Consider the following 25381-nt stretch of genomic DNA (forward strand, 5'->3'; position numbering starts at 1 on the left):
CCTTTCATTGTTTATACCGTTACAAAAACAAACAAACATAAAAATGAAAAATCATCATCGGCCCACCGGGCAAATGTCTGGTATGCCCAATGGCCAGTCCAGCTATGCGGTCAGCTGGTGGGTAACAGGCATCTCCGAAAACGTCAGAGCACTTATGTGATGTCTTGATAAATCGAGCAGATATTTGAAGTTCACACAGAAACATTCTCGCATGAAAATATCTTAAAAGTTTATTTTGTGACCCAGAAAGAGTAATATTTCAAACTCCACTCTGTGCTCCTCCACCACTGCCTCCTTTGAATTTTGGACCAAATGCATTCTGGGATATTGCATTTCGTCATTTCGAGCTGATTGGAGACCAAAACAGCCAATCAGATTTTTTTTTCCTCCAAGTCTGTGATTGGCTGGTTTTGTGGCACAAATATAACGGTGTAGAGAAAGAGTTGAGCACGCACGGGCAGAAATGTTGAGAGCGCGAGCGACACATTGCGAGCGAGCGCAAATGCAAAAACTGAGCGAGAGGGGCTGGTGTTTTGTGTGTGCCATACCTCTGGTCCCTTCACCTCAAAGAAGTGGTTTAGCTCCTCTGCAGCGCCGCTTTTCCAAATTCGTAGGCTGCATCCTCCTGAGGACCCGGCCTTTGTGGTCTACATGCTCCCCCCCCCCCCCCCCCAAAAAAAACCCCAAACAAAACCAAAACAGTTTCAAAATGTATTTATTTATTTATTAACCTTTATTTAACCAGGAAGATCCCATTGAGATTAAAAACCTCTTTTTCAAGGGAGACCTGGCCAAGATAGGCAGCAGCAGATGTCTCACAGTTACAGAAATTACTCAAACACAGGCAGCAACAACACACATGCAACAATAAGTGAAAGAATACAAATAAAATAAAAATAAAATTCAATAAAATTCAAATAAAATAAAAAGTCAGTTAAAATGACAATCAATCTAATTGAAACAGTTGCATGTTATGGACTTGGCCTCAAGGATTCATAGTTTAGATTTAAAATCACTTAATGAAATGAATTCAGTCATTTTCCATTCCTTCTGCAGTTTGTTCCAGGCCGAGGGTGCTAAATGGACAAAAGCTCTTTTACCAAGTTCAGTTCGGGCAAATGGAACAGAAAGCAACAAGTAACCATGCGGACGAAGAGAATACCGACCAGCATGTTTCATTACAAGCAGGGAACATATATAAGAAGGCAGCAACCCAAGTATCGCCTTATATATAAAACTGTATAAATGAGATTTCCTCCGACTTACCAAAGCAGGCCATCCTACCTGAGAGTATAACTCACAGTGGTGAGTCTGAAATTTACAGTTAGTGATGAACCTCAGACAAGCATGATACACAGAATCAACCATTCGAAGACATTGAGCAGAAGCATTCATATATAGAATATCACCATAATGCATGGAATGTGTGTTTAGCTGTGGTAACTAATTATTGTGGAAAGATCACAGAGAAACACTGATGATGTCATAAATCTCGACACACTGGGCTGCCTTTATACTGTCCCTGTGTTTACTTGGTACTGGTTCAATTCCAAAATTGCAGTATGGTAAAGTGTAACCGGTGTGATTCTGCGTTGTGTCTGATAAAAAAGGTAAAAGAAAGAAAGACCTCCAAGTAAATAATTTGCCCACTCCAGCTCCTCTCCCACAGGGGAATTGTAGAAAAAGGGCTGGCATTTATTTTTACATTAAACATAAAGTATGCATATACACGTAACATATTTGACATAAGATAAAACAAAAACAACAACATGAAATCCGACATACCTGATAAAAAAAAGGTAAAAGAAAGAAAGACCTCCAAGTAAATAATTTGCCCACTCCAGCTCCTACGACCAAATACAAACAGTGGGGAAGAGGGTTAGCTCAACCCACCACAGCTCCCAAGCTAGCAAGGAGTATATATTCATGCTAGCATTTATGGCGCCTAAAACACATTTATGATACACACATACTACACACTTATAACATCTTACAAAAACAGGCTTAATAATGACAATAACGGAACTAAAATCGCAATCATAAACATCAGGGTGGCTAAATATGAATTATGTGTGTTTTAAGGTGTTGGAAAGAAATGACACCCACCTCTCCCACAGGGGAATTGTAGAAAAAGGGGAGAGGCAAAAGGGGTACATAGTATTGCACCAAAGAAGAAGAAGAAAAGCATGAGGAGGGGCTCTAACTGATAATGAACACAACTACAGGCTTGGAGGTCCTAAAAGTCAGGTATAAAAGAAGCAGTTTGGGGGTTTAGAACACATTTTGTGTAATTATAACAATGTGATTTATGACCCTGTTACAAAAGCACTAATGACTGACCTGCAGCTGAAGCAGCCACACCTCTGTGTGACATCATGAACACCGGAAATTACACCTGTTTTCACCTGCTGCATCTGCAGAATGAGATTTAAATTCTTATGGCTGTTTTTAGCCTTGGTACTCTGAGGGGGCTAAACTCGCGGGAGCTCCTCATGTTTGAGTCTGCAGCAGGTGGGCTTTCTCACCGTCCTCCAATCACAGATCATTTCCACTCCTGAAACTGAAGCAGGCCGAGAAACGTCATCAAAGGTCAGACACCTGGACCTGGTTAGATCTGAGGCTCTGACCCAAACATCCAGACAGCTGATGGTGATGAAGATGTAGGCTTCACATCATCAGTGTGTTAATCCTACCGAGTGCCTCCGCAGAGGCACAGCAACCAGACCGTTTTACTCACTCACCTCTCCGACGAACACCTGCACAAACAAACATCTGCACAAATAAACAAACATCTGCACAAACATCTGCACTCTCAGTGCTGCTGCTCCTGCTCGCAGATGTTCGGAGGAGGAGTGAACATGCTCCCTGTTCTTGCTTCATGAGTAACATCACATTTTTGGCACATTTTTCGTCGCAGTATTGGACGAAAACAAATCAAAGAACATTTAACGCTGTTATTTCAACGTTTTAACGCGTGCGCGGATGTTTAATTGACACTTCTCCTTTAAGAGAGCTTTTCCTTTAACACACCTGACCACACCTGAGCTGGACTTCCGGGTCTTTCACAAAGAGAAGAAACAACAACAAGTCGGCGGAAGAGAGCCGGGACCAGGATTAAAACCAGGATTAAAACCCGGCCCAGGTCATCAGCGAACAGGTGGGTTTTTTCTTAGTGTGAATTTACGCTCCGTTAGCATGTAGCCTGTTAGCTCGGAGCTCAGTCACAGTTTTTATCATATTTGATCACAAACGTCACGTCGCCATGTCAACTTGAGACTGCCGTCATGCAATGGGCGGGACTACCGCTACCTGCAGCTTGTGTTTTATTTGTCACAATTTCAAGTTCAAAAAACTTCAGAGCATAAAAACAGAAATTTTTTAACACTCCCGCGCGCGCACACGCACGCATATAAACAGACAGTTGCGTCATATACAAAGCTGCGTGTAAGAGTCTGTATTGATTATTGATCATCAGATCAACACGAAACTTTCACACCTTCGTTCGTCCACTCTGAGCTCTGAGGGAGCCTCAGGGATGGAATAGAGTACGCTTGGGGAGTGTGATCGTGTGTACAGCGTCTCTTTATGTCTGTCTCCACGTTGGTTGAGTGTGGAGTAAGTGCATATGAGAGCATGAGGGTGGGAATGGATGTTTGTGTCTGTGTGTGCCTGTATGTCTGTGTCATTATGTCAGGTTGGGTGTCAGACGCCACCTCTCTGGGGACATCTCAGGCCCTCCAAGGTTTGGAGGCCTATCTCCCCCCACCACCACTTCCCCTGCCGGTGGCGGACCCCCTCAGACATCGGTGCGTTGGTGGTTCTTTGTGTCCGGGGATGGGCGTCCAGGTACACACCGGCTCACTCCTTGGCGGCCGCTTATTGGGGCCTGGAGCCTGGGGCTCGCTCGGGCCACTTCGGAGGTGGGGTGCCCCCGGCCTCTCGGCCTGGGGCTCGGTCACTCAGGCACAGCTGGCTGCCGGCGGAGCTCACGGGCGCGTCACTGCAACCCCCCCTGGCTTCTGCTCCGCAGCTGCTGAGTGAGCCCTCATCTGGGACTCTCCTCAGCTCTTTCTGGGACAGTGGCGCGGCTGCCCCTCTGTTGGTCTTCCTTGGTCTCTTGTGTTCTGGGGGCCTCTGGATGTCTGGAGTTTTGATCTCCTCCATACCTGCTTCACGCCCTGGAGGACGGGGCTGTGGCCCCCCCACACCCTCTAGCAGATTATTACATGAAGGAACCTTTTAAAAACAAGCGCGTCCATGCTCACAGGTGTACACACGGGTGATCACACCCACAAACTACACCCTTTTTGGCTCCTACCTCAAAGCACACTGTGTTCTGTTGATCTTATGTGCTGCACAATAATGTTTAATATTTAGTATTTACTGTCATATTCCCATATATCATTGTGATGTTGTTTATTCTATTACTCTTGTTCTCTTCTGCTTGCTTTCTTTTTTCTTTCTCAGCAGGTGATCCAGGTGATTGATAGATGCATTTTTTTGTCTGCTTATTCTGTTGGTTTTTGTCTTTTGCCCTTCTCCCCCGTCCCTCTTCTCAGCTGTTTCTCTTTCCCTCTTTCTTTCTCCCCTTCTTTCCCCCAGTCAAGTCTGTCCCGTATTCAGTAAGTGAAAATAAAATAAACAATAAAAGGTGAATCAAATGGACCATTACGGCAAGGCTGGGATGGTCAGTTTGGTAAAGTAAATCCGTTGGGCATCTTTCTTTGCCTTTAGACAACAATTCTGATGCAAAAGAGCCAAACGGGACAGGCCAAAAAAAAAAAAAAAAAAAAGGAATGGAAACGACATTTTTTCGCCTGATCTGTTCCAGAGCAGGTTAGATTAACAGCATCAGTTACCATGGTGATTTACCTCAACAAGCAGTGAATCAGCTTCATAGTTACGTGAAGTTACCTGGGTTTTAGTGGCGATGTGGGCCCCCCTAAAGATCGGAGGGTTTGAGGGTCATCAGAGAGGATGAGTTTGTCTGGACCGAAGTCCTGCACTTCTAAAATAACAAGCATAAAGCAGAACAACAGGAGACTAAATCTGAGTAAGAACAACACAAAAGCACTCAGAGTTCATCCTGATATCAAAGCCAGAGAATAAAGATGAGTTTGATGTCAGGGCCTGATGTGAAGAAGACCCGATCCCCTCTGTGCTTTCATCTGGACCACAGTCATCCACTGTGCAAACTTCAGAAATCAGAGAGGGAACAAGAAACTAGAAAAGAATAGAATGGGCCTTTATTTTTCAGACTCAACGAAACGAGGTTGTTTTCCCACCGCGGAGCACCCGGGTTTACCTCCATTCTTGCCGGTCAGCTCTTTTTTGCTTCCGAGGCCTCATCGGAGGAAGCAAGCAGGCTTTTTTGTGCTGCTTTGCCGGCTTCGCAGAGAACTGGATCTTCAGGGGCTTTACTCTTGGGCTGCTGCCAGTAAAATACGCTTGAGACTTGTTGGAGCTGGTTTAATCCCCACAACCCCCTGTGTTTACCATCCGGGTTGTCACCTGAAAGCATGGAAAGCCACGGCTCATCACAATAGGAACCCTGATTTACTGTGTGGCTTACTGCACTGTGCGGGCTCTGTTCCAGGCTATTCTACAACTGTCCCGGTGGGTCTCAACATTAAAATGATGTTAATTAATGCCCGCTCAATTGCCAACAAGTCTTATATTTTAAATGACTTGTTCTGTGCAGAGACGCTTGATTTAATGTTTGTCTATGAGACCTGGCAGCGTGAGAATGAAGTCTCACATCTTTTAGAGCTATGTCCCACAGACTGTTCATTTCTCTGTGCGCCTCGGATATCTCGACGAGGAGGTGGAACAAGCTGTAATTTTTAAAAAGACATTTTCATACCAGTTGATTTCTTCGAGCTGTTACAACTCTTTCGAGATGGTTATGATAAAAATTGGAAGAGATCAGCCAATGTACGGTATCTTAATTTATCGTCCACCTGGGTCTGCTGCGTCTTTTCTGGCAGACTTGAAAGAACTTTTAACTTCCACTATTAAACTGGGCAAGGTCATCATTGTTGGAGACTTCAACATTCATGCAGAGGACTCATCAAATAGTACCACTAAGGAGTTCCTGAGCATCATGGACTCTTTTAATTTTGTTCAGCATGTATCAGGCCCTACTCACACTGCTGGGCACACTCTGGACTTGGTCTTCACTTATGGCGTTTCCCTTGACCACTTGAATTTAAATGACGTTGTCTTTAGCCACCATAAGTCAGTCTCTTTTAATGTGTTTGTCAACTCAGAGTCTCTTCCCCAAGATTTTGTTAGCTGCAGGCCCTTTATTGATGACTCTGTTATTTCTAAATTTTCTTCCCTTTTTGATTTTAAAACTTCTTTTGACGATGTTGAGCTCCTTATTAACTCTTTTAATGAACACTGTCTTGCTATTGTCAATCAGGTTGCTCCTTTCAAAGATAGGCATTGCTCTGTTAGTTCCCGCACATCCTGGTTAAATAATCAAACTCGTGGTCTTCGATGCTCCTGTCAAAAAGCAGAGCGTCTCTGGAAGTCCACTGGTCTGGTTGTCCGCTGCTCTCGCCGGCTGGAGTGACCATTGAACCCCCCGGCTTGCTATCGAGCGGGTGGGTAACAGACGTCTCTGAAAACGTCGGCACACTTTTGCAAATGTACGATGTCTTGACAAACCAAGAAGATATTTGTAATTTACACAGCTACTTTCTTGCCTGAAAATATGTTACGTTTATTTTGCGACCCAGAAAGATTAATAAGACTAATTTTAAAACTTAGTAGCGGCCGCCATTGTTGGCAGCTGAAATTTGGCTATGAATTCTGGGATATGGTGGGATACGAAGGACACACCCGACCCATCCTTCAAATTTGGGGAAATGAAGGACACATTTGTCGGCCGCATTGGGACAGCCTTCGTCGCCTGGCTGTGACGTAGTCGGCCTTCAAATGCGGCCTCCGGAGGATGCAGCCGACGTTTTGGGACACAGCTTACGTTTGGTTGACTCTGTGGAATCCTTTAACCCTGGAGAACCCATGGGGTCAGAGCCGACCCCATGGGTTCTCCAGGGTTAAAAAGCAGTTAAAAACTTTTTTGTTTAAACAGGCCTTCTGCTAATCAACAATTTTGAATTGTTTTGAATTTGCATTGTTTATATTGTCTATTTTATTACTTAATATTTTCTTTATTTTGACCTTTGTGTACAGTGCTTTGTGACTGCCTGTCTACGAAAAGCACTTAATAACTAAACTTTACTTATTATGGGCGCTCCCCGCCAACCTGCCGGAGTTCAAATGTAAATAGTAAATACACGTTGGGAATAAATGACACACAAAAATAGGAAAGGCACACAGCGGAGAGCAAAGAAAAGACTTGGACTGAATGTGTGAGTGTCCTGAGTGATGGGGGTCACACAGGCCATGGCTCAGATGGGTGGGTGGCGTGCATTTGCTAAATCAATCATGAAACTTAGGTGAAGGTAGCATTTTTTTAATGTTTGTGATTCAGAATTTCATGTTGAGAAGAATTCTACATGCTTTATTGTGATGGCAGTGAAAGTGTCGTCTGTTGGGTTCAAACATTGCATCAGATTTCAAAATGATCTTTCACACAGTCTATATAAATGCAGGAAGCCAGGAGGTGGAGAAGGAGGCCTGCATTATGCCTTAGTGATCAACCACATCACACTTGAAGTACTCCAGTGTTTACTCCAGTGTTTCAGCACACACAGGTCGTGAGCTGTGTGTGGCACAGTTCCTTGTATCACCTGTTTACTGTTCACTTGGATTTACCTGACCCACTCTCTGTTCTCTGGCAGGTGCATTTGCTCACAAAACAGGACGCGCCATGATGGAGGACAGCGGAGGGAGGAAGACCAGAGAGGGCGAGGACGAGGAGACGGTGAGCTCAGTCGTGACCGAGACGAGCACGCTGCCGTGGTCTGCAGACAGACAGACGGGTGGACGGACAGGTAAAGCTGACAGGATGAGCGTGAGGTCAGGTGTGTTTCTTCCCGAGGCGTCGAGCTGCACAGAGAGCGAAAGAGAACTGAAGGCAGAGGTGGAGAGGAGGTGCGGCAGAGCGGGTTTAGACGAAGGAGCGGAGCTACGTGAGGATAAAACTAGGGTACACCTGTTGGAGGAGGAGCCCCGAGAGAACCTCCTGCCAGAGAAAGCTGCTCAGGTGTTCAGGCCTGCAGTGACTGCCCTCCACTCCCCCTCCTCACTCAGAGAGTCTGGGCCGCTCCGGGAAATGGAGTCCGAGAAGAGTCCCTTTCTGGGTCCCCGAGGAGTTCCCGAGAACTACAATCAACATTATTACCTGCACGAGGAACTGCGCTCCAATAAACGTAAGTACTAACTCAGAGACTATGTCAGAAAATCACATCACCTTGCATCAGGAGGAAATGGTCAGGGGGTCGGGCACACCTGAACAGAACCACCTGAACCACCTTAAAATCTGTAGATTCTAGACGACGCTCAACTAAAACGACTGGAATGACTCGGATACTTATACATATTAGTGAAACCAGTCCCTGACAATCACAAAAATGCAAATGTTGAGGTTTTTTTGGGGTTTTTTAAAAGTAAAGTAAATTTTTATTTATATAGCACCAAGATAAAATCACAAAGTGCTTCACAGAAGCAGAAATGGACATGAAACCTCAAACAAACAAAATCAACCAAAAACAAGTTTAAACAGTCAAATTTAACACCAAGGTTACTAATGGAGGGTTTAATATAAGAAGCAAGAGGGCCTAGATTTTTAACCACTGGGGGAACAAATTTCTCAGGAGCAAAAACAATGACTTCAGTTTTACCAGCATTTAGTTAGTTGATAATTAGTTGATAATTATCAGCCAGCCGATCTCTAATGGAATCTAAGCAGGACTGCAAGATTTGGAGCTTAGAAACATCAGGTGGCCTAAAAGAGATATATAGCTGAACATCATTAGCATAACAATGATATGAAATATCAGAAAAAGAGCTACAAAGAGCCCCACAGGAGGATCAGAAAAAAAAGTTTTTAAAAATCAGAGGCTGAGGAAGAACTCCCCATTAAACAGGAAGTTGGCTAATGCGTGCTCTGGCATTATCTGCCACCATGGAAGCTGTGGAGAATTGCTTATGCCATCACTCATTTAACCAATCACGTCAGGTTTTGGGACCTTTGGACAGGACAGCCATGCTAGTGCGTCCAAATCATATGACCATTTAAGATGACGTACCAGCAAGATGCAGTCTCACTGAGTCTCCGTTTGTGTTGACAGACCAAGTAAAGCTAGAGTTATGATAAATCATTCTCATTGTGCTTTTTCCTGAATACTGTCGTCAGGTGTAGCGTACAGAGCAGTGGTAAAACTGGATGTTCTAAGGAATGCACTTTCAAGCAAAGACGAACAAACACACCCTTTCCTATTGGTGGAAAAATGCACCACATCAACCAATCAAGAAATGATATGGCAACACGTGCCATTTGTTTGCTTACAAAGAGGGGGAAAGTGGGAATGATTTTGATGTTTAGCATGTTTGAAGTGTGTCTACGGTGTTTGGCTTTTGTTCTTTTTTTGCGTGTCACAGCAGCGAGGTGACGGCTGAATGTCACTGACTGAAATCTCCATGTGGAAAACAGAAGTGATACACCTGAGGTTTTAGGCCTGTGATGAGCTCCTCTGCCTTTTGCTGGACAGAACTAGTTTTTGGAACAACACAAATAATTTGTGTGACATCTGATTGCTTTGTGCAAAAAAACGGCAGAGACTGTTAACAGTTGCACAGAACTTTTATTTTTTCATCACAAGTTCTGAAAATGATTTGTTGAACATGTTTCCTGCTCTGATTTTCTTTTAAGGTTAGTTGTGTCACTACAGTATGTCAAAATGAAAACATGACTGTAAATTCAGACACGTGAAGTTGTGCGTAAAAGACTGATGCCAAACATGGTGAGGGAGTCGAAAACAGCAGGTTCTACCCTGGACTCCAGGGGGTTTAATTACCTGCCCCTGTTTATACACCTGTGCACCTCTGACTGCTGACTCTGCCTCCATTAACTCATTTTTCTCATCTGTGTCAGGAGGGCAGTGCTGTCTCAGTACGGATGTCCTGAAGATGGGCGTGTCTCTGATGGCCTCGGCGTTCTTCTTCCCTTTACTCGTCTGGGGTGGTTTTGTGTTTCTGCCATTTGACGCCCCGCTGCTGGATGGTGCCCCCCTCCGGCTCGTCTACACGCTGCGCTGCTCTGTGTTCGCTGCCACCCCCATCGTCCTTGGTGAGTCACATACCACCGAAAAAGAGATGCAGAATCTCACCTGTCTCACCTGTGTGCGTCTCACCTGTTCTTTAGGTTGGCTTGTTCTGGGCATCTCACGGCTAAGGTCAGGTGTGCTTCGTCCTCTGTTTGATGATGAGATAAAGGAGGCGGAGCTACAGGAAGTCACTGTCCACCAGCGCTTCATCTCTGACTCTGCCTCGCTGTTCCTGATTTACTTCCTGCAGCTGGTCGTTATGGCGATGTACCTTAGCCAGGAGCAGCTGAAGCTTGTGCCGCTCCTGACCATCCTCTTTGCTTTTGGAAGGTGAGGATCCATCCACGATGTGATCAGTCGATAACGACATCGATTGATGAATCTAATGGCGCTTCCGTGTCTACACAGGTTGGCTTACTGGGTCGCTGCGGCATTTGGCAGCAGCATTCGTGGATTTGGTTTTGGCATCTCCTTCCTGCCAAGTATCATCATGATGGGAGCAAACTTCTACTTCATCTTCACGATGGATGCGGCGAGTTCCATTTTCAGTGTTCCCCATGACGAGGCACCGCCTCAACCAGCAGGCCGACAACGGTTTTGGGGATAAGACACAAGCAGTGATTGATGATTGTCATTATCGATTGAAAAGTAAAATCTGTCTTTATTTTGAGGTTTAAATGCTTTAAAATGACCAGGCGTAGCCCTGCCCAGCTGGTGTGCGCGGCTCTTGTTTTTTCCTTTATTAAACTGCTTCCTGTTCTCTGCAGCTTCCTGTTGATCTTTTTTTTCTGTTTTATTTTCTACAATTGTTTTTATGATCAATAAATTAAAGAAAAGAGACTGTAATTTACAAATTTTCACAATAAAAGTTGGAAACTATCACATCGTTTCCTGTCTGCAGTGTTTCAGAATAATGTTGGTACAACAAACCTTTTTTTTTTTTCAAAGGACATGACAAAATATGTGATTTAGGGAATAAAATAAGAAACTGATTATTATTTATGTTACAATTAGATATTTAGATTTTAATTTATATTTATTTACAAAGGTTGTTTTTTTTTGCACACTGCAGCCTGTCAGTGTTGATGATTAATCATCTGCTGCTGTGAAGCTGATTTTTCTAGTTAAACTGGTCAAACTGTCATATGAAATCTGAGCACAGGAAGTACTCACACCCTGACTTCACAATAAAAGGATAATGTTTTTCATTTTGGATAAATAAGAATCTTAAAAATATCGTGAAGTATCAAGAATCGATAATTTTTGTCCCTCTTTATCAGTATTTATAATTTGATAAGCAGAAATGACACAGGAGGATAAAGGGTTGAAATGTTTGTTGCTCTGAGGCATCGGAAACAGTATGCGTCATTATATATAAACACAGTTTCCGGTGACACAAACTAATGAGATCAATCGCATTGATCAATAATCACGAGATCATTTACGGTTGACAGGAAGCAATTTTCTGTCTTCGCCATTCTGTCTACAGGGAAGCTTTTATTTTGAAGGCTCAGGTGTGTGAGGCTTTTGCAGGTAGACTGCATTTTTTTTTATTGTCACGGACTGAAGGAACTTCCGAGAGCAGCACTGCCATTTGTTCCTGCAAGATCGGCTCATTTACACCACATCCTGCCACTGAAAACGCCAAACAGAGAAGTTTTCTTCATGGAGTCCGTACCTGTGAGGAGGCGGTCCTGCCTGCTGCGCTTCAGAGAGCGCTGTCCGTTCAGGAAGCTCTGCAGACGCACGTACGGTCAGTAATCTCTGTTTAAATAAAGCTCAGTGAAACTGCTTTTGTAATCAGCTTTCAATAAACTTTAACAATAGGTGTGTTTTAACGTCATTAACGTGTTTAACCCTGATGAGGTCATCAGAGGCTGCAGGGCTACTCTGGGGGAGAGGCAGGGCTCACCTGGACAGGTGAGAAGTGTGATATACTTCACCTGAGTAGAAACGCCATAACAGGTCTAAATTAAAGCTGCTGACCTTCAAAACAGATTCGAACTTGATCAAAATAACTGTGTACACCTGCGTGACAACCACTGTCTTAGCTTTCAGTTCTGGTTTTAACTCCAGTTCTTCTTCTGGTCTATTTTCTTAGGTCCAGCCACAGTTGTGGTTCGGTTACAGTCCACTGTCAGAGGCCATCATTTGTAACCTTCACTAAAGCAGTTTCTGTGCTGTGATGAGCTCTGAAACCTGACTGAAACTCTTCAAATAAGCCTCTGCAGATGATCTGTTAGCTGTTTGACAACTACTGGCAATGGCAATGTAGCTTGCCATTGCCAGTGTGTGAATGGGTGAATGACTGAATGTAGTGTAAAGCGCTTTGGGGTCCTTAGGGACTGAGTAAAGTGCTATACAAATGCAGGCCATTTACCTTTTTACTCTTTCAAGAAAGTTTGATATAAAGGAAGGTTGGAGATTGGCCTATAATTAGCTAAGACTGCTGGGTCTAGAGATGCTTTTTAAGTAAAGGTTTAACTACAGCCAGCTTGAAGGCCTGTGGTACATAGCTGATTATTAGAGACAGGTTGATCATATTTAAGATTGAAGCATTAATTAATGACAGGACTTCTTTGAGCAGTCTAAAAAGAGTTGTTACAAAGGGCATAAAGCACCTCGAGGTGACTCTTGTTGCGATTTGGCTGAATTGAACTGATTCCATTTCTATTTCCAGTCGTGATTTTGGTCAGAACAGAGAAAGAAATCAGTCTGTCCCAGAGGTTGCTGACTCTTTATCGCCTCCTGTTTCCTGTGGAACAGACATATCAGCAGCAGATTCGTCTCCTATTGATCTACCTTGGAATGATGTCAGATTTTCCTCCACCAAGCAGCCAATGCTTCAGATGTTCCCACATTTGGCCAGGTGTCAGAGTTTCTCTCCTCCTGACCAATCAGACGCAGACACTCACATGGAGGAAGATTTGTGTGCCGCAGAGAACCATCAGAACCACCAGAGTCACCAGAACCAGCAGCAGGACGCAGAGGGCAAAGCAGACAACCATATGGGTGAGGACTGCCTGTGCTTTTAGTTTGAGCCTGCAGAAGCTGAACTGAGGAGTTCAAAACCAGATTTTTAGACCTTTGAAAGGAATCGGTTAGTTTCTGTCTTTTTCTCTTTATTATTTATATTTATGATTTCCTTGGAGACACATGCTAAGCTAAAGGAGCCCAGTTAGCTCATTTAGTGGATTAATTTTTTTCCAGTGACGCATGAATTTTACCCAGACCTCACTGATGTTAACATCACAAATGGACCATAACGTACACTGACTGAGTGGGAAGCCGTGACCGCAGAGGTAACTGCTTCACCCAGGAGCTCAAAGGCTTGCCACTAGTTGAAATCTCTCTGATTTTTGTTTTGTTGCTTCTTCCTGTTTCAGAGCTCGATGATGACGTAGACCCAGAAACCGGAGAGAGAGCACAGGGTTGACCCCACCCCCTTTCTGTCAGGAACTGCTGCACCGCCCACATCACCTACACCTGGGGGAAGAAAGAAGCCTGTTGCACGATCATGACCTAAAACACTGTCAGAATTCTAAAAATGTTTAAAGAGAATCTAGTTTAAAAATGGATTTAGACCAGTAACAGATATATTAGATGACAATAACAGGTAAAGTAACATTTCTATGAAGAAATATGTGAACCTCTTATGATGATTAATAAAGGTAAAATCAGAGTCAGGTGTTTTCAGTTGAGCTGTTTATATTCAATTCAATTCAGTTTTATTTATATAGCGCCAAATCACAACAGCAATAGCCTCAAGGCGCTTTAAGGTGCTTTATATTGTACAGTATTTAAAGAACTATCTATCTGAGTCTGATTTCCACAACATGTTGTGACTCATGACCAGATGAGAAGTGAGGATTTCAGAAAGAGACTTGTTGGTGGTCATTGGGCTGTAAGGGTTCCCAGAAGCTTCCCTACTTTTATTTTTTTCATTTGTTGCATCAATCAGCATGCACTTTGTCACTCAGAGAGTAAAAGTCCTGAATTAGCAGCTAAGAACCAAAAACAGGTTCCAAGAACTTTGGCAGTTTGTACTTCCTGCAGCATGGAGTGACCACAGCTACGAAAATGTTCCCACAGTCCAAAAGCATCTATGGTGGGGTCATGGTTTGGGACTGCTTCAGTGCATACAGACCAGAACAGCTCACCATCACTGATGGAATGATGGATTTTGACTGAGAAGCAGGACATCTGCCTGTGGATTGAATCGTGCAGCAGAGACAACAACCCTCAGCTCACAAGGAGAACATTGAAGAAACGTTCATGTGAGGAGATGTGAAGCTCAGAGTCCTTGAGGCTATTGGCCACAGCAGAACCTGGAAGCAAAGGTTCAAATACTTGATATGATACTGGACCAGTCGCCTCAAGATGCTTTGTATTGTAAGTTAGACCATACAATAATTTAACATTGATAACCCCAACAATCATATGACCCCCTATGAGCAAACACTTTGACGACAGTGGGAAAGAAAAACTCCCTTTTAACAGGAAGAAACCTCCGGCAGGATCAGGGAGGGGCGGGGCCATTGATTGGTTGGGGTGCGAGAAGGAAGACAGGATAAAGACATGCTGTGGAAGAGAGACAGAGATTAATAACAGATATGATTCAATGCAGAGAGGTCTGTTAACACATAGTGAGTGAGAAAGGTGACTGGAAAGGAAAAACTCAATGCATCATGGGACTCCCCGGCAGCCTACGTCTATTGCAGCATAACTAAGGGAGGATTCAGGGTCACCTGGTCCAGCCCTAACTATATGCTTTAGCAAAAAGGAAAGTTTGAAGCCTAATCTTGAAAGTAGAGATAGTGTCTGTCTCCTGAATCCAAACTGGAAGCTGGTTCCACAGAAGAGGGGCCTGAAAACTGAAGGCTCTGCCTCCCATTCTACTTTTAAATACTCTAGGAACAACAAGTAGGCCTGCAGAGCGAGAGCGAAGTGCTCTAATGGGGTGATATGGTACTTTACGGTCATTAGGGAGCGTTCACCCCATGATCAGAAGGTTGAGGGTTCAAATCCACCGAAGGCTACCTGCGGTATCCCTGAGCAAGGTACCGTTCCTACACATTGCTTCCTGGGTGCTGGATTGGCTGCACACTGCTTCACTGAGTGAATCGGTTAAATGCAGAGAGTAATTTCCCTACAGGGAAAATCCAGTTTTGAGATCCTTCCCAGACACCTTAACGCCCACTCACATCTAGGTTTCACAATGAGGTCACCCGAAACCCTGGCTGATTGTGACCCACACCCGTTTTCACACCTTGGGTTGTGTGATTAGGTAGAGGTTTATTAGGGGGTCCGTTGTCCCTCTTGGCAGATTACTCCCACAGGGCTTAAATCTGGGACTCTCCACTACTTGACCCTTAGAACTGAAAAAGCTTGTTGGATGAGAGGTGAAATGTCTTAAAGCAACTTAAAGAAGTCCAGACGCTTTTCTTTCCAAGCTCCTTAGACTACGATAACCTGGATGACTGAGAACCTTCACAGACATACTGGGGAAAGTATACAAAAAAAAAAAGATAAGATGGGGCCTGATTGAATCAGTTATGATTAGTATCATCAGTAAATAAAGTAGCAGGTCTGACTGGATTCTCTTTAAATGCTTTTAGGGCTTGTTTAGGTTTAGGAAGGTTTAGGTCGTACTACAGAAAGAGAGGAAAATGTTAAAGGCTTTAATCTTTTTACTGCAACAGAAACACCTCCATTAATTGTTTGTCTGTTTTACAAAGAACCTGAAACCTGAATCAGGTTTTGTTTTGTGTACAAGAAGTGTCACTCATCTGCTGCAGGTAAAGCCGCACTCAGACATCAGTATAAAAGGTTCTGCTGTCCCTGTGACAGAGTATTGGCACCAGGGCATGGCATTCAAAAGGAAAGCTTTTGTGTAAGAAGCACATGAATGCAGTCCAGGCAAGAAACTTGCAACATGTCAGAGGACGATGTGACCTTTGACCTGCTGACAATAAATTTTTTCCCACAAAGTTCTGACTTTCCCATAAAAAAATTTCCCGTAAGAAGTTCTGACTTTCCCATCCCATAACATCTTTCCTCAGAATGTGACCGAGCTTTTGATTTTTCTAAGATTATTTAACTTCCAGTTTGAAAACATGAAGTTCCCGGTGGCTGATTTCTGGTCAATAAAATGATCGATTTATCTGATTTTAACATTTTGTGAGGTGATAAAATAAAAAGGTGATTTCTGTGGTGCAGATTTAATAATTTCCTTAGGGATCAGCATACTTTTTTAGTATGCTGATCCCTAAGGAAATCTTACTTTTTTAGTATGCTGATTCTGCTTGATGAATCCCAACTCGTTTAAACTTTTGTCCTTAGGTCTGATTCTAATGTACGGTCATCTTATTGATTACTGAACTATTGATGACAATGTGATGGCTCTATAAAACTGAATGTTTGGCGTTTTTCCTCTGCTTTTGTGTGAACAATAAAGCTATTCAATACCGAGTATTTTGTGTTGTATCCCATCCATCCATTTTCTTCCACTTTTCCAGGTCGCAGGTCGTTGGTCGGGCAAACAGCCTAAGGAGATAAATCAAGGGTTAGGGTTAAGCTCCTTTTTGCTCGACATCACCAACAAAGCCAGATTAGGCAGCAAAGTAACCAGACTAATATTAACATTAGTGTAACTGGTCCAGATGTTTGAGTGTAAAAGTGATATGCACCGGAGTTTCGTATCCTCCACGCAGCATTCCCAGCCTGTGTCCATATTTCAGATTGTTCTGTTTGTGGATAAGTTGGTATCATTAATTATTGATTAAGTCTTAATCTCTCTGTAACGTTAACGTCAATCTTTGATCGGTGTGCATCACAAAGTACAGCTTTAAAAGCCATCTGGTCCTTCAAGTTATTGTGTCCCCACAAACATTTTTTTTCTGTTTCTGTTGTTTTGTAGCATGTTTATATCTGCTGGTGTTTTCTTAGATCACACCTACAGGTGTTAATGTTTACATGTTCACTTATCCTTATTAGGATAATCAGGATAAGAGAATGAACGTGGACTCTGCTGTTCTAAGTTGAACAGCAGAGTGCAGCTCACACCTGTACTTCCTGATGAAAGGCTCAGCGGCTTTATTCAGAGGAGTTTGGGATCAATCACACATGAACTCCGGTGTAACATCTTCCACTTAGTTTGGCACTTTTGCAGTAAAATATTTTCTACAATAATCCGTTTGATGTGTCAGCAACACCAGAGAACATGAAATCATGGAAAACTTCTTTATTGACTTAAAAAACAAAAAGACAACATAATATTAAATCTTCTGAACGTTAATATTTACAGATTTTTTATGGACAGTAAACACATCAGTGTTTGCTTTCTTTTATTTTTAATAAAAGACGCGTTGCTTTTTCATTGGATAAGATCTTCTGACTGGTTAATATCAGTCTTCCGTTTCATTGGCTGCTTCTGTCTCAATGGGTGGGGCTTCATCCTCTGAGCTGGTCTGACGTGCTGCTGTCCGAAACAAATGCATCAAATCCCGAAACCTGCGGGACACCTGAAGACACGACAAGAAGTTAATAAAGTGAGCAGTTGACAAACCGACCAATCATGCTGGAAGAACACTGAACAGCCAATCACCTCGCTGGGAGTCTTGTTGCCGAGCAGGCTGGAAATGGCCTGAAATGTGTTCTGATTGGCTCCTTCTTGCTGACATGTCTTCAAGATGACCCGGTCTGCTTCTCTGAAAAATAAACAAACAGTCAGGCCTTCCATAGGTGCCTCCTAACTCCTTTTCCTAATCACCTTTCCTTCGTCGAGGTGAAAGAAAGTACCTTGTCCACAGGATCACTTTCTCCCCGCTCGCAGTCAGAGAAATGTTTTTGGCACAGACAGGGAGGTCAGGAGGAAGAGGAGCTAACCGAGGAGGAGTGCAGAAGGCTGCAGACGTGGAGGAAGCTGTAGTGGAGGGCGAAGCTACAGAGGAGGAAGTAGAGATCGTGGAGGTGCAGGTAGAGGTGATGGAGAGGGTCACAGGTGGCGGTTGCAGTGTCTCCTCTCTCCTGCTCCTCTTTGCTGCTGGGCTCTGTTCCTTTTTCCTCTCCTCCTCTTCTTCCTCGCCCTCCTCTTCCTCCTCTTTTGTATCAGCCAGTGGAAACGAGCCTTCCCATGATGCATCACACCGATCTGTCAACACAAACAATAAAGTTATTTAAAGCAAACACGCACCTGTCTGCTAAAGGACCAACAGAGGATCGTGTGACATACCTGGCAGGGGACTGTCGTCGCCCCCCTTCAGGTCCAGGTCTTTGTTAGCTGGTTCATCATGGGTAGCACTTATCTGAGAGTAGAGTGGGTCCAGACTCTTCATGGCCCTGGACACGCCCCCTGAGGTCTAAAGGAGAGATGAACAGGTAATTCAGGTGTAATTCTTTCTACGCGTTTCACCCCTGGTGAAACATACAGACATACCTTATTGCCATGGCAGCGGGTGCATCCTTTCCTCTTGTGTTTCTGGATCTTTGAATCACGACAAGGGCAGACCCAGTCTTTATCGGACCAATCACAGCCCTGCAAAGAATAGTGTAAATCTGTCCAATCACAGGGTTGAAAACAGTAACAATGTAAATCTGACCAATCACAGGGCTGAAAACACAGCTGCTCATTGTGACAAGACGTCAGCAGAAATAAGCAAACAATCCTGGATCCCGACTTCCAAAAGATCTGGAGTCATAACGGATCCAGATTTCCAAAAAAACAGACGTGGAATCTGACTTTGGAACGCTCTGGATTGTGTTTTTCTACAAACGACCTGGAGTACAGCTCTCCCCTAAAAGATTGATAAAAAGGAGCAGAGACAGGAAATAATCTGACCCCCTTCAGACCTTGTAGTTTCTGTGAGAGTCCATCTTCCTTCTCTGACGCCGGTTTGTCATTGGTTGGATCTTATGTCCCTCCTCTTCCTCTTCTAGTTCTGGCAACGTCACCTCCTCAAACCCGCCACTGGCCCCGCCTCCTGAATTTTGGCTGACGCCCTCTCCACCTTCCAACCCGCCGCCTCCATCTTCTGGCCAATGGGTTTCTTCAAACTGTCCAGGATGCGCTGGAGGTGGGCGGAGCTCGTCAAAAAACACCCAGAATTCAGCTTGTAAATGGGTGTGGCCTTTGAGCAGCATAGACATCTGAGCTTTGAGCTGAAAACATGAAACAGCTGAGATTAGCACAGGTTAGTTCCACCTGTCTGGTTAATCTGGTTCAAAGACCTCGTACCTCGTGGACGCTGGTGGGACTGAGGTCCTGGCCTATCTGCAGAGCTTTGATGATCTTCTGGTAATGCGACGGATTGTCTCCAAAGCTGATCTCCAGCTGTCGAAGGAAACGGCGGCTGCGCTCAAACGCCTGCTGCTCGTCGAACTGCAGAAGCATGAAGAGTGAAAACACCGTTAAATTCTTGTGACCTGCGAATGGACGGAGGCATGACGTGAACTCGTTGTTACTGAGCTAAAAAGCTGCAGTGATACGGATACTTGCACGGAGCACATGAAATGAGGCACGGGGACGTTTGTTTATTCAAACTGCGCCGCTCGAGTTCTGCAGCACACCGCTGACATGCAGTTTTTTTACTTCCTGTTTAAGAATCCATAGTGCTTTGTTCTGATGCTGGAACGCCATCTGTAACTGCACGATGGCAGACTGAGTGCGTGCACTCATGCCCCAGCTCGCCCGAACAGATGGGCGCAGTCCAAACATGCTCGAGCATGGCGGCCTGTACAGAGGAAGCAGTTGCGTCAGCCTCTACAGACATTCACTGTCCTGCTGGCAGCTACGGCAACTCTTAAGGTGGAATGCTTCGCTGTATGAGCTAAATCAATCGGCGCACCTTAAAAAAAGAAAACGATTGATGATTCTTGTCTAAGGAGCTTGGAAAGAAAAGCGTATGGACTTCTTTAAGTTGCTTGAAGACATTTCACCTCTCATCCGAGAAGCTTCTTCAGTTCTAAGAGTCAAATGTGGAGAGTCCCAGATTTAAGCCCTGTGATCAATGATACTCTAAAGAAACTCTGCCCTTTGTGAACATGGAGATAAAAGGAGCGTCATCCTTCAGCTGTTCTCTCCTCTCATTAGGAAACTCTTCAGCCTCCTAACAGGTTCTCACATGAGGGGCTCTGTGATTGGCTGAGGCTGACTTTAACTTTAGTCGGAGCTTTAGGGATTAGAGATTTGTAAAAACACCAGTGTTGGGTAAGTTACTTTAAAATAGTAACTTAGTTACATTACTAGTTACTTCTCTCAAAAGTAACTCAGTTACTTCAAGTTACTCGTTACTTTCAAAGTAACTAGTTACTAGGGAAAGTAACTTTGATTTTACTCAGAATTTTCTTGTTAATGTGTTGCTTCCATAACTTTGCCAGTCTTCTAGCTTGCGTACTTGCCACAAGTGCACTGTGCCACCTACCAATAGAAAGGGAAAGATAATGTGCATATTTCCACGAGAGAAATCCCACGCCTGGACCGTCATTGACTACTGCCATGATTCTAGCCTACGTCACAGCGTCATGTGCGCCTTTTACATCCAACACAAAAACTGCAGTCGTGGTGCTTTCGATTGTACTCAGAACTCAGAAATTCTGCCTTCTGAATTGGAAGATGTAGGTTAGGGCTGCTCAATTAATCGAATTTTAATCACGATTACGATCTGGGCTTTCAACGATCATTAAAAATGACTGAGCCGATTATTAGCACCTCCCTCGTACTTTACTCTCGCGCTGCTCCGTGTGGTAAATCGAGTGCACCGCTCTCCATTTCGAACACGCGTCACAACAATTAAGAGGACCCGAGGGAAGCTCGGAAAGCTAAGCAGAAGTTATTTGGAGAGGAGAGTGACTGCTGTTGGTTGAAAAGAGAGGTAAAAAAAACAAAACTTCAGTGGTGTGGAAACATTATGGGTTCGCGGAGTCAGACGTGGATCAAGTAGACAGTGTGTAAACTTTGCTAGGATGTAGTAGCTGCACCACAGAGCAACACTGCAAAGTTCACTAAACATAGATGTTTACATTTTTCATTTATTTCTTATATTGCAAACATTTGCACTGTTATCAGTATTTGCACACTATTTTATATTATTTTTTAAAGTCATTATTCAACACATTGTTATTGTTAACCCTTTAAAGCCGGTCAGAGCAGCACGCTCCGTTTTGCCTAACCATTTTTAAATCCCTGTAGAACCTGAACCATGTAAGCTAGCGCAATAATTTGTTTTGCATATGAAACCGGAGGAGTTGTACTTGCATCTTATGCCATCAGCTTGTCCTCGGTCATGGTTTCCTTCCACATAAAGCTTTGCAAAAATTGCATAAAAAGCACTTGCAGCAACAAAAACATAATATTCCAGAAACACGCTTTGCCGATCCATCAGCTGTTCTTAACACTTCCCACTTTGAAAAAGACGTCAACAGGAACTATCGCATTTCCTGCCCGAAACCAGAAGTGATGTCATTTTCGCAGAAAATCTATTTTTTTACTTGTAGGCCTTAAAAGCCTATACTAGTGTTTTTATAAGTCATGTTTGACTTTTCTGAATAGTTGCTGGGATGCTTAGGACTCATATTGCACTGCTGGAAATAGTTTATTTTGATGCACCTGCTGTTTTCTTTGCAAATTTGCATCATAGGATTGTTTTTTTGTTTTTCCTGCAGTATATAAAAATTGCTGTATCTCCAAAATAAAACTATGAAGACACTCAAAATAAATTTCCTGTTGTTGTAAACTATTTTTTGCAACTTTTTTTGTATTTAAAGTTTTGAGGGATAAACCTCTTAAATTTCTCCAAGTAGAAATATATGTAAAAAAACAAAAACTATTTTCAATTTTTTTGTAGTTTATTGCACTTGTTTGCAATTAATGTTGTTACTATGGACTTAATGCATACATATTATTAAAATATGGGCTATAACAGTTGTATTGATGTATAGCAACTTGAAATGCTCCCACAAATGGCACTACAGCATGTAAAAAAATAATATAAGCTCTGGCGGACTTGGTTCTATGGTAGGTCTTAAAGGGTTAAATAAATATCGTCAAATAATCGTGATCTCAATTTCAGTGAAAATAATCGTGATTATCATTTTTGCCATAATCGAGCAGCCCTAATGTAGGTAACACCAGACTGCAGATTAGCTGCATACAGGGCTGGACTGGGACAAATAAATCGTCCCGGGCATTTTGACTAGAGACCGGCCCACCATTATAGGAAAAATCATAAAGCCTTTGAATGAAAATAAACACTGTTGTGACAGTGATGTACACTGTTTTGATGGTATATATGCATCGATCTATCAATCGTTTGTTGTAAGATTCAGATAATTATTTTTTAAAAGCGAGACATTTTAAATGAGAATAAGAAAGAAAAGTATTTCTTTGTGCCCCCCTTTCCCTTTTAATGCCCTACATGGACCCCTGGCAACACTTTGCTAGATCCGCACCTGCACAGTTACCAGCTGTCAGCTGCTTAGAAAAGGATCCTGGTGTTATTTTTCTCTCAGAAACAGTTCATAACTTCCCTTCAACTCATTCATGTCACCTAAAAGGTAAACCTGTTTCTCCATCACAGCTCTGATGATCCAGTAAGGACATCTCCTGGTTTCATCTTCATGTTTCCCTCTCACCAGATAACCAAACCATATCATGACCAGCAGCTTTTTTGCAGCTGTGGCTCCAGCAAACATCAGCTGATACTAGAAATTAATATTAAATAAATTCTAACAACAGCTTAAACGTGCTGCTGTTGTTTAGCGCGACATCCGCTGGTTTCCTCTTTCGGCGCAAAGTGAGCGATAAACAAACAAGAGAGCCGATCAGCTGATCACTGATCAGTTTCATGATTGAAGTAGAAACGGGAGAGGGAGGATGAGAGGATGAGAGAAGAAGAGGCAGCTGTGCAGCAAAGACACAGAATAACTCCAGCTTTGTGCTTTTTCCATTGTAGCTGAATTACGGGACAAACTGTTCCCTTTCACCTCAATAAGAAACGCGTAATATTTTCTCTGAATACCAGACGGGACGGTTGGCAACTCTAATAACTTATGAACAAAATAAAGTTCAACATCAGTAACTTCATAGCACCACCCAGCTGTATAGAAACTCCGTCATGCTAGCTGGCACGCAGTACGTAAAAAGTCAGCATAACGAAAATAAACTGCACCTAAACTTGGTTCATATCTGACCCAGAGAGACTGCAGGTCATAACTTCTTACCTGAAGTTCAGTTCACACTTGGACCGGCAGCCGCCTCGGGTCTCTTTTCCGTCTGCGTCCCTTTTCCTTCATCCACCTGCTGGCCTCCACCACTTGCTAATGTTACTGAATCCGTGGAAGCTCCGCGACAGCCACCACACGAAGTAACGAGTAACGAGCTTATCTAAATCCCAGTAACGACTAACGCGTTCCTGATTTTGGCTTAATAACTAGTTACCGTGCTCGTTACCACAATAATAACGTAGTTACTGTAACGCGTTACTTAATAACGCGTTAGTCCCAACACTGAAAAACACATTTTGAATTCATCACTTGGAGCCTTTATGAGGAAACTTAATGAACATGTAGCTGATGCTGAAATGCAATTGTGTGGGTTGCCATGACAACACCAGAAGCCAGCGCCTGAGATCGTTATATTGTTTTGCTTTATTTAGTATTCATGTTTGTGTACACTTACAGTGGAAAAGGATCATCTTTGAGTCCAGTGATACATTTTTTCTTACAAAAGAAAGTTTCTGTGAACATGATTGTGGAGTAGTCACCTCCTCCGGAGTCACAGGAACAACAAGTTGTGAGCGGCAGAGACAAGACTGACTTTTAGGGCTCTTCAACTTTTCTACTGCTGGTTTACAAAGCGTACACGGTAAAATTATGCTTGTTAAATTGTTAAGCACTTGTGCACTTTGTTAAAAGACATAAGTGTCTGAAACAGATGTTGTATGTGCCAATGGTATTATTTTACTTGCTTCTAGTTTTCATGGTGCTCCATGATTGTGAGAGGAAATAAAAAAGGAATTGTGGACATCAGTAAGAAGCGTGGATTTTTTTTTTTTTTTTTTTTTACCAGAGTTGATACAGAACACCTTGGGCTGTCATCAACAGGAAAACCAGCGAGTTTAACTCCAATGATAAAAACCACACGAGCTGCTCACCAGTCCACACAGCAGCGCCTGGTCAGGATGCAGAAAAGCGGCGAAGTCTTGGAGGAGGTCTGTCCGGTTTCCCAGGATGCAGCGCAGTTTCCTGAACAGCTGCATCACTTCCTGTCCATCTCCCACCTGCTCAAACTCACTCAGCAGAGACACAAACTCCTCCACCTGCTCAGGTACATCATGCAGTGCCTCACGCACCTGTCGACACACAGGAGGAACATCATGAGCCCACATGTTCTAAGGAGAGATGGTGATTACTGTTGCCATAAAAACAAACAAAGTGAAGACCGGCCCCCTCGTACAGACTGTACGAACTTGAACGAGCGCCACGCCACGCCACGCCACGCCAGTAAAATCAAATGTCACTATCTAATTTTTCTATGTAACTTTGCACTGTCCACTTTCTGCTGTAACAAAAAAATTTCCTACGTGTGGGACTAATAAAGGTTATCTTATCTTACTTTTACTGCCCTCCAGTGTCCGTGTGGCGGCACTACAGATTCCACTTACATTGCCCCATCAATCTTTCCCTCTCATTCACCCACAGACGTCGTGCTGCTGTGGTCACTCCTCCTAGCTCCTTCTAACACGCAGAACAACGAAAGCTAGACACAAATCCCGGGAGACGCGATGCGGGAGTCATTAACGATGCTGTTGTTTATGATCCTCAGAGATTACAATGCTAACAATAATCCATGCAAACACGAACCAAAGAGCCCGAAGGGAAGACCGGACACGTTGCACCGTTTATGTGCCGAAGCAAAAGCAGCTGAACATCAATGACGTTCTCATCCAGGTGATGATTCACAGGTGAAACCACAAACATGACCACGAGCACAGTGTGTGGTAAATTGACTGATTCTTATATAGCGCTTTTCTACTCTCCTGGAGTACTCAAAGTGCTCTATACAACACATTCACATTCTGATAGGCACTGACTCTAAACTGAGTGCTTTTCTAACGACATTCACACTCCGACAGATGCATCGGAGA

The 25381-nt window shown here is 43.5% G+C and overlaps 3 protein-coding genes across 6 annotated transcripts in view; 2 read left to right on the forward strand and 1 right to left on the reverse strand.

Moving 5' to 3' along the window:
• The first annotated feature begins 3034 nt into the window (after positions 1-3034).
• On the forward strand, positions 3035-11120 carry LOC101478387 (transmembrane protein 79). Its single transcript, XM_004572163.5, has 5 exons — positions 3035-3157; positions 7812-8342; positions 10067-10261; positions 10337-10568; positions 10647-11120. The coding sequence occupies exons 2-5, from the start codon at positions 7841-7843 to the stop codon at positions 10843-10845; spliced, it is 1128 nt and encodes a 375-aa protein (XP_004572220.3). The 5' UTR covers positions 3035-3157; positions 7812-7840; the 3' UTR covers positions 10846-11120.
• Positions 11121-11695: 575 nt separating this feature from the next.
• Positions 11696-16710, forward strand: LOC143419557 (uncharacterized). 3 transcript variants are annotated; one of them, XR_013099561.1, is made up of 4 exons: positions 11696-11991; positions 13005-13250; positions 13449-13540; positions 13625-16710. XR_013099561.1 is itself a non-coding variant. In XM_076886805.1 (3 exons), exons 1-3 carry the CDS (start codon positions 11904-11906, stop codon positions 13672-13674), a joined length of 249 nt encoding a protein of 82 aa, XP_076742920.1. In that variant the 5' UTR covers positions 11713-11903; the 3' UTR covers positions 13675-16710. The 3 variants fall into 3 exon arrangements, 2 of the variants coding, with proteins under 2 accessions (XP_076742920.1, XP_076742918.1); XM_076886805.1 differs by lacking the exon at positions 13449-13540 and having other exon boundaries at positions 11713-11991; positions 13140-13250; XM_076886803.1 differs by lacking the exon at positions 13449-13540 and having other exon boundaries at positions 11722-11991.
• A 756-nt stretch (positions 16711-17466) lies between these two features.
• The window catches only part of gon4lb (gon-4 like b), a 31460-nt gene continuing 23545 nt past the window's right edge, over positions 17467-25381 (reverse strand). For both annotated transcript variants that reach the window (XM_014413671.4, XM_076886812.1), the window contains exons 23-30: positions 24389-24586; positions 19474-19617; positions 19089-19397; positions 18676-18774; positions 18472-18598; positions 18039-18390; positions 17845-17947; positions 17467-17761 (exon numbers count right to left, since the gene is read on the reverse strand). In XM_014413671.4, coding sequence (XP_014269157.3) covers positions 17645-17761; positions 17845-17947; positions 18039-18390; positions 18472-18598; positions 18676-18774; positions 19089-19397; positions 19474-19617; positions 24389-24586 — 1449 coding nt within the window. In that variant the 3' untranslated portion in view covers positions 17467-17644. The remainder of the gene's footprint in view (positions 17762-17844; positions 17948-18038; positions 18391-18471; positions 18599-18675; positions 18775-19088; positions 19398-19473; positions 19618-24388; positions 24587-25381) is intronic.

Source organism: Maylandia zebra, linkage group LG1 (assembly GCF_041146795.1).
Source record: "Maylandia zebra isolate NMK-2024a linkage group LG1, Mzebra_GT3a, whole genome shotgun sequence".
Lineage (NCBI taxonomy): Eukaryota > Metazoa > Chordata > Actinopteri > Cichliformes > Cichlidae > Maylandia > Maylandia zebra.